General features: G+C 42.8%; 1 protein-coding gene across 1 annotated transcript in view; it reads left to right on the top strand.

Moving 5' to 3' along the window:
• The first annotated feature begins 582 nt into the window (after positions 1-582).
• FUOM (fucose mutarotase) overlaps positions 583-13,939 on the top strand; it is a 60,888-nt gene continuing 47,531 nt past the window's right edge. The window contains exon 1 of the mRNA XM_075217185.1: positions 583-726. Within this exon, the coding sequence (XP_075073286.1) occupies positions 642-726 (85 nt within the window). The 5' untranslated portion in view covers positions 583-641. The remainder of the gene's footprint in view (positions 727-13,939) is intronic.

Consider the following 13,939-nt stretch of genomic DNA (forward strand, 5'->3'; position numbering starts at 1 on the left):
CTCTCCAGGGTTTTCAAGCCAAAATGAAACATAACAAGTTTGATAGAAGTGAAACATGGATGTGTTGCCTTCTAAAATTAAAAAATAAATCTAAAGAATAGTAAATAAATGTATATTTGTTATAAATGATATGTGCTATATAAAATTATTCTACATTGGGCCCTGTATACTCCTGTCTAACACTGACAGCTTGGGCAATGTTGTGTAGGCAAGTAAAAACAGTAGACCCTAAATATGACATTACCATAATGATATGATCATTCAATAAATGTTACAAAACACGTGGAATATGAATACTAAGACTTGCTACCAGTTTAAGGAACACATAAAGAGGAAATTGTCAAATATTCAAAATGGAAAGATTACTAGGGATTTAAAAACCTTGGTACAAATATTCAAAGCTGGAAAGGGCAGTGGAGCAACAAGACGTATTTGTTTATATGAACTACATCCTCGCCCATTAGTCTCTCTGTACCATACAGTATACCGCTCCTATTCCCTGTTCAACATGTAATAATGGTTGTATCCACATTGTACCACATATTCATTCAGCTAACCATGAACGTGTCAACAGACCTGCGCAAGGCATGCTGGAACCGGCAGTGAATGTTCCGGGTGTGGGCAATCATTATTAATGAGACATGGTTGTTCTGAAGGGTATACCGTCTGTGCTGTCTCCGGAGCTGCTGTATGCTCTGGCTCGAATGGGACATGGGGATGAAATCGGTGAGTCAGAAAATAATTGAAGAATTTACGCTTTTGAAAGCGAGACAAGTCCTGGACGTGTATGGCATTTGTTACTGCACATCCACTTCACACCAGGAGAGGGCGTTGAACGAACACAACTTCACCCCTTTCGCATATATTAGCAAAGCAGATTACTTCGCACACAGGGTTTCTGTACATTTATTCGTCAAAATATTAACAAACAACTATGTGCTTTTTTTCACTTTAGTATAGTCCGAGTTTATAGAAGTTGAACAACTTTATAACTTTTAATCCCCAAACCGTAAAGTTACTCTTGAACTTTGTAATAAAGCTATAGTGCTCGTTCAAGTTCCCTGTACAGAATGAACAGCCTAATATATTTACTAAATTCCAAGAATATATTTAAACTTTTTTGTCATGTTCAGTCTAGTGTAGTGCACTGATCTGTTATTGCCTCCGAATTTTTGTTGGGTAGTGCTCTTTATATTACAGTGGTCATCACTATTTTTAATGTAATGATATTTTAGGTGTGTTTTGTTTTAAAGTAAGTGCATTAAAAAATATTAAAAGGCTGCACCATTTATCAGTCATTGCGTCAATAAACAAAAACTTAAGGGGGATAAATTACGAATACTCGGGGTCAGTCTTTGAACATTTTTTTTTCATACTTTTAGAGAACCTGTTCTTGGTTTGCACCAAGCAGAGCCGGATTTAGACCTCATGGGGCCTAGGCAAGATATTGGTTTGCCCCCACCCCCTCCTTGGAACAATTCATAGCACTATATTTTTTTAGCATAGCATATACCCCTATAGTTAAGTAGAAGGGTAAACTATGTGCCGCCGCACATCACGCTGCTCCTCCTGCATCACACTGTGGCCCCTCAATACTGTCCCTTTCATCACACTGTGCCCTCCTTTATCATTACACTACATCACACTGTGGTCCCAGCAGTTAAAGAATAATGACCATGGACCCAATATTTTGTCAAAGGATCTAGCAGAATTTTGAATTATACTAATCATATACTCCATACGATGAATATTAAGCTCAGTGGTCGAAGTGGAAATTTAGAAGTGGCGGTATGAATAATGTAATGGCAATGTAAACAAGTGAATGAAATTTTATTATTTTACAATGAAGGCAGTATGAGAAGTAGCGGTATGGCATACTACCATATACACCCCACTTCCACCACAGCTTACCTTTCAATTCACACAAATTGTACTTTATCTTTAACTAAACTTAGATATTAATCATAATTAACATGTCAAGAAACTGCAGTTCAGGGTTAGCAAGCCCAGTAATGAAAACACAGCATTCTCCTATCACTACCACGTCATAGACCAGTGTTGGCTAACCTGTGACACTCCAGGTGTTGTGAAACTACATGTCCCAGCATGCTTTGCCAACATATAGCAGCTTATTACTGGAAGGGCATGCTGGGACTTGTAGTTTCACAACACCTGGAGTGTCACAGGTTAGCCAACACTGTCATAGACTGTCCATCACTACAGTTACTGACTGCAGCCCTCTACCTACAGAAACATGAAAAAGTACTGGAATGTAATAATCATGTTTATATGTCAGTCTTCTGCATGAATCCCATAGTGCAACATTTAAACAAGTCAGACCTCCTCATAATATAAATCCCATCAGATTCAGGATAGTTGGCAGACTGTGCTGCTCTCTCCTACCTGTTCTCGTCACTTTCATCACTTGTGGCTGCTGTGTCTTTAGATCAGTTGCTGGTTGTCTGGATCCTGGAATGTTGGAGACCCTATTTGGGAAAAAAAAATGGGTACATGAAATTTAGTGAACTCCAACCAGTCCCAGTGTTAAATCAATATAGCACCCACATTTTATAAGTAGGCCTCCCTCCAACCAAAACATTAAATTAATAGTGTTACCATTTAAAAAATAAACCTATTTCCCTCCCACAAACAGCCCCTCACACACACATAATATAAATACACTGGCCACACACACACACACACTATATACACAGTGGCTCCTCACACACACACACACACAATACACACACACAGTGGCCCCTCACACACACATATTACACACACACAGTGGCCCCTCACACACACATAATACACACAGACAGTGGCCCCTCACACACACATAATACACACAGACAGTGGTCCCTCACACACACATAATACACACAGACAGTGGTCCCTCACACACACATAATACACACAGACAGTGGCCCCTCACACACACATAATACACACAGACAGTGGCCCCTCACACACACATAATACACACAGACAGTGGCCCCTCACACACACATAATACACACAGACAGTGGCCCCTCACACACACATAATACACACAGACAGTGGCCTCTCACACACACATAATACACACACACACTATTAATATACTAACCTACCCCTCCCCCAACTTACCTTTTTCCATCTAGGAGCTGTGCAGTCTTCATCCCCTTCACACATGGGACAGCACCTGTCATGTGGTGCACGTCCCAAATGACATAGAGCAGGCCACACAGTTGAGGGAGGGAGGAGACCGCCCACCACACTAGCCCCTCCCCATCTTGCGGCACCCTCTCCCCCCTCCCTTGACTCGCGGCACCCCACCTCTCCGCGAGTCGGGGGAGGGGGCCGCAATTTTTTTCTTTTTTTAAACTTTTATCTTGCCCCCCCCCAGCTGGGCCCCCCGAGAGCCGCTAGGCCCTAGGCAGGTACCTAGGTTGCCTAGTGGTAAATCCGGCCCTGCCACCAAGTGCACAAAGAGTTGTTTGTGGCCGTGCTCCATTTGTGAGATAACTGTAACATGAGGACATGCATTAAGTATACAGGCAGTGGACACAAAATGGAACACCAATGTAAAGTCATTTAAAAGGGTGTGGGGTCAGTATGGCTGGTTTGCTTTCATATGGGGCTGTGCGCTAAATGGCAGAGGCCCAGGAAAAACTGGTGACTGGTTCCTGGGCTCTGATTTTAGAGGACATTGTGTAAGTGTAGCAAGCCTATTTTTCTTAATCCCTAATAAGCAAGCATGTTTAAATGTTTACATTATATTAGGCTATACTGCCTCTGTTGGATGCCTATTCCACCTACCCACATATTGTTTTGAAAGTAATTTTTCCTCAGATTTTCTCTAAAGCCTGTACCCTCCATTTCCAGTTAATGTCTTTTTATCACACATACACGTACAGGACCCACAGGCCTGCCTACTGGGGTCCGGCACAATCGCCTGTGGGTCACCACCGCTTCTCCCGGGATCGAGGCGCTGTATCTGTCCAGTGTTGGGCGGCATCTTGGATATGCGCAGACCCATCTTTTATCGCCTCTGTTACCTGGCCATAAGCTAATTAGTTGTTCCTCCCACTCACCTCTCAGATATTTAAGACACCTGTGCCTCTCCCAAATTGCCAGATCTTCTTGTCCTTCAGCAGGTTCAATTGAGAATTAGTTGGTTCTCTGCAGTTACTTGGAAAACCAGAGTGTTCAGTGTTCCAGCTTAACCTGGCAATCCAGACACCCTGAATCTGCAGTCACCTGTTCTATTCGGAAAACCAGCATTTCCAGTTTCCCAATTAACCTGGTCATCTGAATACCTGTATTGGTTCTAAACCTAGACCATCTCCAACAAGTCTCGCTTGTTGCCCGCTTGGAGAACTGCAACCTGTGGGGCTGAAGCAGCGAAGGCCACACCTTGCGGAAGTCCCTCGTGAATAGCTTCACACTTAGATTCTGCATCTCCCTGGCAGGTGGTACTGAACCACGCAGATCACAAAGGTTTTGCTGCTAATGTAATAGTAAGATCAGTCCAACATGGATCCTTCTGGATAATCTTCTGCCAAGGATATGCTCCAACACTTGATGGGTAGGGTGGAGCAGCAAGATGCTACCCAACTCCAGCTGCTGCAGTGTCTACAAACCCTGGCTACCCGACTGGACACCTTACAGGGATCCCTTTCCAATCCCCCTCTAATAGCTGTTCCCGAATCCCGTGTAACAGGGCCTCCCTGCTACTCCTTCTACTTACGACTTCCCACGCCCACCGAATATGATGGAGACTGCAAGATGTGCCATGGATTCCTAAACCAGTGCTCCTACCTCAGTATTTTACCACTGATAGAGCAAAGGCCGCCTTTATCATCTCCCTGCTCTCTGGTTCAGCCCTGGCCTAGGCTTCTCCTCTCTGGGATCAGGGTGACCCACTGCTTCAGAACAGTGCCACTTTTGTCTCCTTTCTGTAAAATGTTCGAGCGGGGTCAAGTCTCCACTGCTGCCTCCAGTATCCTACAGTTCTGCCAGGGCTCTCGTTCTGTAGGCCAGTACGTTGTCCATTTTCGTACACTGTCCTCTGAATTACAGTGGAATGACGAGGTGTTGGTAGCAGATTTTTGTCAGGGCCTTTCTGCCCGCATCAAGGACGTATTAGGTACTCGGGAACTTCCCGCTATGCTTTGATCTCCCTGTGCAACAGAGTAGACATTCGATTTCGCGAGAGGATGTCTGAGAAGGGACCTACCTTTAAACAGGCACCTTGCTTTCAATCTCCTTTGACGAGCCCATACAAGTAGAACCTTCCCGTCTCACTCCTGAAGAGCTGGAAAGGAGGGTAAAAATAAATCTCTGCATCTATTGTGCTGAGCCCGGTCACTTCCTTAATTCCTGTCTAAAGCGTTCCGTAAATGCCAAGTCCTAAATTGTTCCAGGGAGGTCAGGATAGTTTCCTTTAAATCCTCTCTTTATTTTCACAAAACCAATATCTGTGCAATTCCGGTGACCCTCCACTGTCCCTCTGGTCAGTTAAATACCTCTGCCTCTCTAGACTCTGCTGCTGCTTGAAATTTCATTGCATCCTCTATAGACCAATGGGCCCTTCCTTCCTACCTACCAACTGGAGGTCCCAGTAGTCAATACCGCCATAGACTACAGTCGCCTATCTAATGGTGTCATTCGACTTTGAACTGCTCCTCTGTCCCTTCAAACTGGAGACTTACATCAGGAACAGATCTCCTTCCTCATCCTGCCTCGAACCACCAGCACTATCATTTTGGGGCTTCTTTGGCCACAACAACACGCACCTCAAGTGGATTGGTCATCCACACAAATCTTGGCTTGGGAAACTGCATGTCCATCCCATTGTATCACAAAGGTCATGTCTCTCTGGTCCCTACCTAACTTCTATGGATAAATCACTTCTTCCCTTGCTCCACAGTACACTTCTTATGGGGACGTCTTTAATAAGCAACAGTCTGAGATTCTGCCACCTCATCGCCCATGGGACTGTCCCATCGAGCTTATACCTGTTAAAACTCCACTCCATGGTTGAGTCTATCCTTTGTCCCTACTCGAGACCTAAACTGTGGGTGAATATATTAAGAAAAATTTGCAACAGGAATTCATCAGGCCCTTTTCATTAACAGTTGGGGTTGGTTTCTTTCTTGTTAAGGAAAAGAACGGGTCCTTATGGCCTTGCATTGAAAAGCGAGGCCTGAATGTCATCACCATTAAAAATCAATATCCTATTTCTCTAGTGACAGAACACTTCAATTGCATAAAGGGTGCTTGAATCTATAATTTGATCCGGATTCTCACCTGGCATGAGTAGAATATCTCATTCAACACCTGAGATGGTACCTCATTAAGCCTTTCAGACTCTGTAACACACCTGCTGTCTTCCAAACTCTTGGGACCTCCTTTATACCTGTGGTGGTTTTCTTAGACGATATTTTAATTTTCTCTAAAGACCTAGCCTCTCATAGTCTTAAATTCTCTGAGGTTCTTTCTAGGCTCCACCAAAATTATCTGTTCTGCAAGTTGGAAAAGTGTTCCTTCGACCCAAATGCCTTTCCTCGGTTACCTGGTTTCTGGTTCCGGCCTACAGATGGATTTGGAGAAAGTCCATGCCATCCTACACTGAAAACCCGTTGGTCTCAAGCCAATTCAACAATTCCTTGGCTTTGCCAATATAGTTAATTCCTTCAAGGCTACTTTATCACTGTTGCACGTGAAGAATTGGTGCTCAGCTGTCTTGGATCCTTTGATTTCCTCAAAAAGACTTTTCATCTGCCCCTGTTCTCAGACAACCGGATACCACCTTGCCCTTCTCGCAGGAGGTCGGTGCCTCTTCCATGAGAGTACGAGCAGTACTCTCTCAAATGCCATCCTCGGGGAAGACTACATCCTTGCGGTTTCTTTTCATGTACGTTCCTGTCTGCTGAGAAGAATTCCACCATCGGTGACAACTTCTGGCCATGAAATTAGCCCTCACCCAGTGGAGATACCTCCTAGGGTGTTCCAGGTTCCCTGTCACCATGTTCACTGACCACAAAAACTTATTATACCTGCAAGCAGCTCAATGTCTGAACCCACACTAGGCTCATTGGTCACTATTCTTCTCCAGCTTTGATCTCCACATCAACTTTAAGCCTAGCCTCATGAACAAAAAGGCAGACACCCTCTCTTCGGCTTTTGACAACAAACCACAGATGAAGGGTCTGAGAATCATCGCACTCTTGACCCCAAAATGTTCTCCACCTCAGTAGGTCCTCTTGTAGCTCTGCCTCCTGGGAAAACATTTGTCCCATCAAAACCTCGGAAGAGACTTCTTCACTGGTTCCATTCCTCTCGTTTCTCAGGTCATGGCGAAATACTCAAGACTACAGAAGTTACCGCCAGAAGTTATTGGTGCTCTACCCTTCGTTTTGATGTGAGAGAATTTGTGACGCCTTGTGATACTTGTTCCCAGCACAAGACTTCATACCAGATGCCTTGTGGCCCTCTTATACCACTACCTCTTCCTGTAATTATTAGCGATCTCCTTCCTAGCAAGAAATTCAATACGTTCTGGGTGGTGGTTGACCAATTCTTGAAAATCACAAATTTTTCTCTCATATCACCCTATATGCCCACCAGCTTTACCCTCACATTGCCACCCGTTATGCTCAACAGATTTTCTCTCACATGCCATCCCTTATACCTACCAGCTGTTCTTCCAAATGTCCCCCATCTGACAATCAGCTTTTCTCTTACATCACCGCATGCATCTAGCATATACCCACCAGCTCTTCACATGCAAGGGTTAAATCATGTTGAGCCACAAATTGTACATTGAGAATCAACATGGAGTGGCCTACATGCAACACACTTGTATTAGAATTAGAGATGGGTGGGCTCGGTTCCCCGAGAACCGAACCCGCCCGAACTTCAGGTGTCCGACTCGGCTTGGTACTCTCCCGCCGATTCGGAATTCAAAACGAGGCAAAACATCATTGTGACGTCGTCGGATCTCGGAGCTCGGTTCTCGCGAAATGTTTCAAATGCATAAATAGCCGCCTCCACAGCCATCCAGCGCCATTTGAGAGAGGGAGAGAGAAGGGTTAGGTCACAGGATTAGAGCAGTTATTAGAGCAGGAAGAGAGCAGTTATTAGAGCAGGAAGAGAGGAGAATAAAGGAGGCATTTTTGCAAACATTAGAAACTGTTTGGGGTGTCATATTCCCTCTTAAAGAAACTATTTTCTGCCTACAGAAATTGTAATATACCAGCACAATCTCTTTCTGAATTTGCACTACAAGTGTTTGGGGTGTCAGATATTCCCCTGTTCTAGAAAAGCTATTTTCTGTTGTTGAAATAATTATATACCAGCACTATATCTTTCTGAATCTGCACTACAAGTGTTTTGGGCCTCATTAAAATGGATTCACAGCAATCCACATATGAGCAGGATCAGCAAGCAGCTGCTGGCACCAGTCCTGATGGTAGTCTTCCCTGTACATCATTAGGTAAAGCCTATGTAAAAGTACATAGTGTTTTTAAGTCAGGGGAAAAAAACACACCAAAAAAACCTTTTACTTTGTTGAAGAGAAAAAGAGCTGTAACTGATGAAAAGTTATCTGCCGAGAATTTTTTTTTTTGCCAACATGCCATTCTATACACGCAGTGGCAAAGAAAGAATGAGGCCTTCGCCTTTCTCTATTAGTGCGAGATTTAAAAATGTTACTGAGCCTTCTTCTTGTAGGGTCACTCATGACCAAGCAAGACCAAGTAATTTGGAGTCCAAAAGTGGTGCACAACTACTGTTACGTGTGAAAGCTGAGCTGCAAGAAAACAGTAAGGCATTAGAGGAAAATGTATGCTCAGAATCAGAAATGACACAAATCCCTGAGGAGAGTCCATCCACGAGTGATATGTGTAATTGGGACCATTCTGATAGTGTACCAATAAAAAAGGGCCCTTTTAGCATTTATGCTGATGTGTCCCTGAACAGCCTGAGTGTAGCCGGTGATACACCAATTGAGGATGCCACTTTGGAATTAGAAGAGGATGAGGGGGATATTTATGTAGCTGGCGAAGATGCTAATGAGGATGTTGATGAGGATGATGTTGTTTGTGTAAGTCCTGCACCAGTGGCAGCAGTTCTGGCACGTGACAAGAAAAAGCACATTGTCATGCCTGGGCATAAGACCAAAAAAATCCACTTATGTGTGAAACTATTTCTACCCAAATCCTGACAACAGTTGTATAACCATTTGTAGTGTATGTCAAGCCACAGTCAGTCGAGGGAGGGACCTTTACCATCTTGGAACCTCATCCATGTTACGCTATTTGACGAGAGTTCATGGCAAGGTGTTGGGAAAAGCTGAAAGTTATGGCAAAAAAATAACAAGCACTCCATCAGCTAGGACCCTTTGGTCACCTACATCCTAAAAGCTGCAATCTACACCCACAACACCGTCATCAATATCCTCCGTAGCGATCGAAGTTAGCCCTGCATCCCACTTGGTAAGGCTTGATGACTCCTGCACTATAATTGATTCCTCTGAAGAATGTTTGAGCGTTGGTCACACTGCTGCTGGGGGTGAATCTTCCTCCCATAAGAAGCCCAAAAAGAAGAGCACTAGTACTTTACAACAATTAACTGTGAAACAATCTTTTGCCAGAGGAAGCAAATATGACAGCAGTCACCCAGTTGCAAAGCGGATCACAGACGCTATGGCAACTATGCTAGTGTTAGATCTGCGTCCAATATCCACAATATACGCAGCTGGTTTTTCACAGTTAATTGATGTTTTGTATCCCTGTTACAAAATTCCATTGCAACACCATTTTTCATGTAAAGCTATTCCGCAACTGTACCAAAACGTTCGTAAAAATGTAGTAATTGGGCTCAAATATGCCATTCTACCCACTGTACACTTAACCACAGATATGCGGACAAGTGGAAGTGGGAAAACCAAAGACTATATGACTGTGACAGCCCACTGGGTCGGTCATTCGCCTTCAAAAGCAGGAACAGCAGCAGCATGTACACCACTACGTAACATTTGTCACAGGCAGGCTACTCTTTGTATCACCAGCTTCACTAACAGGCATACAGCTGATAGTTTGTTACAAAAACTAAGGCATGTCATTGATACATGGCTTATACCACTTGGACTCTCCCCAGGATATGTTATTTCTGATAACACCAACAATATTGTGTGAGCATTACAGCTGGGTGAATTCCATCACATTCCTTGTTATGCTCAAACAATAAACTTGGTGGTGCAGAGCTTTTTGAGAAATAACCGTGAGGTGTAGGAGATGCTTTCGGTTGCCCGTAAAATTTCGGGACATTTTCGGCATTCTGCCACAGCATGTAGGAGATTGCAGCAGCTCCAAGAGCAATGTAACTTGGTCTGCCACCAACTTAAGCAAGAGGTGTTAACAAGGTGGAATTCCACCCTGTACATGCTTCAGAGGATGGAGGAACAACGCAAAACCATACAAGCGTATTGCACAAGCCATGACATTGGGAAAGGAGGGGGTATGTATTTCACTCTTGCACAGTGGGGAATCCTTTTTGTGCTGTGCAAGGTGCTGAAACCATTTGAAGTTGTAACGTGTGAAGTGAGGTTTAGACTTTGCTAGCTTGAGCCAAGTCATTCCCTTAATTTTACTATTGGAAAAGCAGCTTGACAAACTGAAGGAGGAGATGAAAGAAAGCAATTCCGCAAAGTATGTTGGCCTTGTAGATCAAGTACTTCGCTTCGCAATGATCCAAGAGTTATTAAAATCTTGAACTTGGATCACTACGTTTCGCGACTATGCTTGATCCTAGGTTTAAGACCTACATTGATTCTTTTCTTCAAAATGACCGAGATGTGAACATTTGCAAGGAGCTATTGGTCAGCAAGTTGTCCGCTGAACTGGGCCTTGGCTTGACGATATCTCCTCCTTCAGTTTCTCAGGCAGCTGCTGCTGCTCGGAAAAAATTGCACTTTAAATTACACAACAACAGTTTGACATCTGGGCTGGTTTGAAAGATTTTACCAAAAAATGTGTGACTCCATCCAATCCTACTATTTTTTATTTTTTTTTAAAGTAATTTTTATTAGGGTTTTTTCAAAACAAAACAATGAGTTTGAAACATACCAAAAGAATGTATAAACATACTGCATACATATGAAATTCAATAAAGTTTACACAGAATAGTAAGAAAGACTTAGATTAATTATCTAAAATCCGGTATGTTGTACATGGAAAAGAAAAATGTTGTTTGTTTTCATTTTTCAAAGGGAGAGGGGGAGACAAACAAAAGAGGAAGGAAAGGCTTTAGGGATGGGGAGGGGAACAGGAGAATATTTTACTCATCGTTTTATGCATCAGACTATAGGGAAGGGAGGCCTTAACCCGTGTGGCTATATAGTGATCAACTTAATTTGGGATTTTACAAAACTTATATGCGTAGTGATCCTACATAAGCCTGACGGGGGTACCTATCAAACAATGGAGATTTGTCAAACGGTTGTCAAGGGAGGTTCAGCATCATAGTAATTCGTCCAGGAAGACCAAGGGCTAGATTTACTAAGCTGCGGGTTTGAAAAAGTAGGGATGTTGCCTATATCAACCAATCACATTCTAGCTTTCATTTATTTAGTACCTTCTACAAAATGATAGCTAGAATCTGATTGGTTGCTATAGGCAACATCCCCACTTTTTCAAACCCGCAGCTTAGTAAATCTAGCCCCAAGTGTTCTTGAAATTCACTGGTTTGTCTTTGAGGAGAGCTGTGATACTTTCCATCCTATAAACTGACCACATTTTATTGATAGTGGCTGAGAGTGAGGGGGGAGAGGCGTTTTTCCATAGAGCGGCAATTAAACATTTAGAAGCATTTAATATATGATTGATACGTTTTTGCGTGGAGCGACTAGTGCCCGGGAGCCGTCTAGGAAGAAGCGAGTATAGGGGGGACTCGGGCATTTTAACCAGTGTAATATCCTTGATGAGATTCTGAATTTGTTGCCAATAAGATCGTAATTTAGGACAACACCACCAAACGTGCAACAGGGTACCCCGCAAACCGCATCCTCTCCAACATCTGTCACTAGTAGTCGGAAAGATAAAGTGGAGACGAGAGGGGACCAAATACCACCTGTAAAAAATTTTGTAAGGGTTTTCCTTTATGCTAACTGATATAGATGACTTAGCTATATTAGCTCTCACCTTTGACCATTCTTTAGGAGTCAGGGTCTCCCCGGTGTCCCTCTCCCAGGCAAGCTCATGAGGATCTTTGTCGTCAATCCTACTATTAACCTGCAAAGGATGGTGGAGGATTATTTTCAAGAGTTAATTGATATGGAAATGTCAGACAGTCCCTTTCCATACTGGGAAGAAAAACAAGCCATTTGGAAACCTATGTACAAACTTGCTTTGCAATACCTAAGCTGCCCACCCTTCAGTGTGTACTCAGAAAGAGTATTCAGCACAGCCGGGAACCTTGTCAGTGATCGACGTAAGAGGTTACTTCCGAAAAATGTGGAAAAGATGATGTTCATCAAAATGAACTACATCTTCCATGATGAAGGCCTTTACCGGCAAATACATCCAAGTACTGACACTTCTCTAATGGCGGATTCCAGCGGAGATGAATTAATGGTCTGTGATGATGATGTACCCACTGATAAGGGTGAGGATGATGCTGAAGATGACGACAACATCTTTTTAAAACTTTCACTATAAGTGTAGGGTGTAATCTACCCGCAAAGTGAAAAGGGACTTGGGGCATATCTATTTAACGTACAGTCTTTGCAGGCTGCTGTTTTGTAAATTTCACTAGAAGTGTAGGGTGTAATCTAGACCCAAACAGAAATGCTGCTTTGGGCATTTCTATTTATGTTACAGTCTTTGCAGGCTGCTTCTTTCTCTATTTAACTATAAATGTAGGGTGTAAAATACAGACAGACACCCACCTGCCTTTTTTGCTATGAAGGTGAATAGCTCTTTTTAGAACGTTGCCTGCCACGCTGGATTGGTGTGTGTAGCTATAGAATTAAGGAGGGCCTAGCAGGGATTAAACTGTATTTTTCATAATTTGCACTAATAAGGTTTGCCAATAATATACACCCAAACAGAAAATCTGATTTGGGCATTTCTATTGATCGTACAGTCTTTGCAGGCTGTTTTTCTTTTTTTATATTTAACTATAAGTGTAGGGTGTAATATACAGATAGACACCAAACTGCCTTTTTTGCTATGAATTTCGATCGCTCTTTTTAGTGCATTGTCTGGCACCCTGGATTGGTGTGCATCTGATAAAAGCACACATCCCGGGGGGGGGGGGGGGGGGGCAGCGCTCGTTGACATTTATTAGCTGTAGAATAACCTCACTTATCCAAGAAACAGGTGGAGCGGTCGGAAAAAATGTTTCCGAGATGTGGTAGTAACTGTCGTGTGTTTGAGTCATTGCTCTGTCTCTTATCATCCAGCCAGATCTCTGCAGTATTTGGCTGAAAGTGTATGAAAAGCATATTGTGACCAGTGAGATGGTCAACATTGAATGGAAATGACTGCAAATTAGTGTTAGTGAGGTTATTAATAATGTATGTACAAAATAATACCTAAATTATGTTATTTTAGCCACAAAAAATTGAATTCTTAACAAATTGCAAAACAAAACGAAACCAAAACCAAAACACGCAAGGGGGGTTTTGCCAAAACCAAAACACGAAGGTAATCCAGATCCAAAACCAAAACATGGGGGTCTGTGAGCATCTCTAATTAGAATCCTGCCCGTAAGACTGATCATTAAATAGACACTGATAATAATATAAAAAATAAACATATGCACCCCCATAAAAACCGTAACCTATATAGATAAACACTATATGTATGTATGTATGTGTATGTATGTATGTATGTATGTATGTATGTATGTATGTATGTATGTGTACTACGTGTGTGTGTGTATGTATATA

This window comes from Mixophyes fleayi, chromosome 6 (genome assembly GCF_038048845.1).
Source record: "Mixophyes fleayi isolate aMixFle1 chromosome 6, aMixFle1.hap1, whole genome shotgun sequence".
NCBI classification, from domain to species: Eukaryota; Metazoa; Chordata; class Amphibia; order Anura; family Limnodynastidae; genus Mixophyes; species Mixophyes fleayi.